This window comes from Acanthisitta chloris, unplaced genomic scaffold, assembly GCF_000695815.1.
Source record: "Acanthisitta chloris isolate BGI_N310 unplaced genomic scaffold, ASM69581v1 scaffold24523, whole genome shotgun sequence".
Lineage (NCBI taxonomy): Eukaryota > Metazoa > Chordata > Aves > Passeriformes > Acanthisittidae > Acanthisitta > Acanthisitta chloris.
In genome coordinates, this window is record NW_008664588.1 from 1 (window position 1) to 3,153 (window position 3,153).

The 3,153-nt window shown below is 42.4% G+C and overlaps 1 protein-coding gene across 1 annotated transcript in view; it reads left to right on the forward strand.

Moving 5' to 3' along the window:
- Positions 1-4: 4 nt before the first annotated feature.
- The window catches only part of FCF1 (FCF1 rRNA-processing protein), a gene marked incomplete at its 5' end in the record, with an annotated part of 4,182 nt that continues 1,033 nt past the window's right edge, over positions 5-3,153 (forward strand). Inside the window, 5 exons of the mRNA XM_009071432.1 lie at positions 5-69; positions 323-471; positions 895-967; positions 1,857-1,944; positions 2,389-2,483. Of these exons, the coding sequence (XP_009069680.1) occupies positions 5-69; positions 323-471; positions 895-967; positions 1,857-1,944; positions 2,389-2,483 (470 nt within the window). The remainder of the gene's footprint in view (positions 70-322; positions 472-894; positions 968-1,856; positions 1,945-2,388; positions 2,484-3,153) is intronic.

Sequence of the window (3,153 nt, forward strand, 5' to 3'; positions counted from 1 at the left end):
GGAGAAGGACCGGGCGAAAGCCCCCGCGAAGAAGAAAGAGGACCCGAGTGCCATCAAAGAACGGGAGGTGTAAGTGCTGCCGATGCTTTGGGAAGGGACTGAAGAAGGGAGAGCTGGCCACGCTGCAAGCTATAACCAAGGGTGTTTCTGAGCAAAAAAGAGTGGGAAATGGTGCCCCAAACCGAGGGATTTGGCTTGGGAGGCAGCAGGAGACCCGATGCGTCTTTCTGCTCATTGCCCTTCTTTCCTTCTGTGTGAGAGGTAGGAATGGACATGTTGTTAATTGCAATTAACTGATTTGAATTCTTTGTCTTCCTGGCAGCCCCCAGCATCCCTCTTGCTTGTTCTTCCAGTATAATACACAGCTGGGCCCCCCTTATCACATCCTGGTTGACACTAACTTCATCAACTTCTCCATCAAGGCCAAGCTAGACCTAGTGCAGTCAATGATGGACTGTCTCTATGCCAAGTGTAAGTGTCTGCACCACTTGCAGCTTCTTCTGACCACATAGTGCCACAGTGTGCTCGTAATGTGCTGTGTCAGCTTCATGCCACTGCTGAGAATAACAGAAGTCTTGAAAAAAAAGATGTTCTATCATTGAGCTAATTGTTTATGGCTATGGTAACCCTGGAACCATCTCTGTTTTCAGTCAAACAGTGGTCTTAAATGTTAATCTCTACAAAGGTAGAGCATTAGTAACTTAAAAATCTAAAATTTGTCCTTGGCATGGTCACAATCAGTGGCTCTATATTTCATCACTTTGCAACCTTATCAGTTCTCACTATAAGTAATGTGTTACGGAGTTCCACGATGATTCCTGGGTATACGGGCAATATGTGGGAGTCTGTGAATAAATGCTGCTTTGTTTTAATACAGGCTTTTTTTGCACGTAGGTATTCCATGTATCACAGATTGTGTAATGGGTGAAATCGAGAAGCTGGGACAGAAGTACCGTGTGGCACTAAGGTCAGTGCAGGGTGTTCTTCTCCGTTGCTAGAACTTAGTGTTTTCATATAAATAAATGTAAAACATTTGCCATGATAGTGCTCCTGCACTACAGGGTGGTTAGGGTGTTGCAGAGTCCTGAACTTGGTTTTACTTCTCTGGCTCTGTGAGATCAATATGATGGCTCAAGTTTTAGAGTTTTTTAGTTTTTAAAACTAGATGCTAGGTATGAATGCACAATATCCATCTGCAAATCTTCTATCTTCCTAAGACTTTCAAAGTAAGGCTTTTTCCTGCTTCTCAAAATTTTCATTTTTATTAATTAGAGAATTTCTAAAAATGAATAAAGAAGTGACCCAAGTCTTACAGAACTTTTCAGTCATGCTTCATGTTATTCCTGTATAAGTAGGTACCAAGTGCTGATAATCTGGAGCCAGGTTGTTGTGTGATCTGTACAAAACTAGTCCAATGTAGTTCATGCTCTCTAGTGAGATGTATTGTTCTTTACTTTTCGTTTTGGTCTGCTGTGTTGTAAAGTAGCAGAGTGCCACCCTCTAAGCAGCTTTCATCCCTATATGCGTGGTACGAATGATGACATACCAGAAGTTCTAGCTCTTCCCACAGATAATTTACTTCAAATTACTTTGTTCTGCAATGGCCTAACATTGTACAGATTTTAAATCCAACTAATCAGTACTAAGAAATACTTTGCCTATAATAATTAGACAAACTGCATTTTTTTTGCTCTTCATTTCAATTGACTTTTGTGTACTGTCTACTCCATCCCTTCAGCCCTTGTTTTGAGAACAGTGTTCTGTATATTGCAGAAAGGGGTGTTCCTGTTCCTCCGTGCTGTGTTACTGTACTCTCTGGTCTGATTGCTGTGATGCTGCCTTATGTGTCCCCACAGGATTGCCAAGGACCCTCGGTTTGAACGCCTGCCATGTATGCACAAAGGAACCTATGCAGATGACTGCTTGGTACAAAGAGTCACTCAGGTATTTCCCTTTCTGACATTTTCTATGCTGTGCTAACATGCTAAAAATTCCTGAACCCTCCTAATTACTGATGGCTTAAATTTCCCACAAAGTAAATATAAAATCTCACTAGGGGGCAGTTTCAGTCCCTAGCACAACTTTATTTGACACAAAGTATTGTCTTTCCTGAACGTTCTTGTTGCATCAAGAAGCACTTGCAATGGGAAAGCTGTCAGCTTGGAAGGCTGGACAGACTTTCAGAGGTTTCTGTGAGTCTGTTTTGATGAGCAGAAGGATGTTACTAATCTGGTGCAGAATCCTGTACAAATCCAAGTAATGCCTTGGTAAGGACTCTTAGCCTTCTTGTGTTCAGTGAGCTCAGTGAGTAGAAGTGTTTGCTCAGCCACATCTCCTTTTTGTGGGTTCAAGAGGGTAGAATCTGACTTGCTTTTTTTTTTTTTCCAGCACAAATGTTACATTGTGGCCACAGTGGATAAGGAGCTCAAGCGGAGAATAAGAAAAATCCCTGGAGTGCCTATAATGTATATTTCCAGGCACAGGTAAGGGCCCTCTGACAGGGAGGAACACTGCCCTGTACAATCCTTGACTGACAGGAGTCTGTCACCATGTACTTCTCTCCTGCATTGTCTATAGCGCAGGTTGCAGTAAAGGGCCTTGTGTTCCAGAGAAGCTGAAGTACAGCTGCTGCTGGGAAGAGATTGGCCACAGACCCACTTTTATTGCAGTCTTCATTTGACTTTACCTGGAGAACTAGTTTCCTTAAGGCCAGTGTTTCCATAGATCAGTTTCGTTTACCAGCAGCACTACCAGGCATTACCAGACAAGTGCATTCTACAGGTTCTTGAGGAAAAGAACCGTTTTTGTTCTATGTTCTATTTGGTAGCTTTTTGTACCCTCGGCTAAGAGTTTGACTCTCCTTCTTAGCTAACAACCAAACCAACTCAGGAGGATACTAGTGCAGATAGAAATGCAACAAAGTTGCTTGATGTTCAGGCTGCCTGTAAGCCTGTTGCTGCACCGGTGTTGCGAATGGTCACTTGAAAGTCACTTAAAGAATCACTGTCCAAGGTGATTATTATACTATACTTGCTCAGGAATATTTCAGCTGATCCACACGCATGCAGACACAGATGTTTATATCTAAATGTATAAAAGTACCTGTTAAAAATACCCCCCAGGTTCAGTGAAATACATTGAATGCCTCTGCAT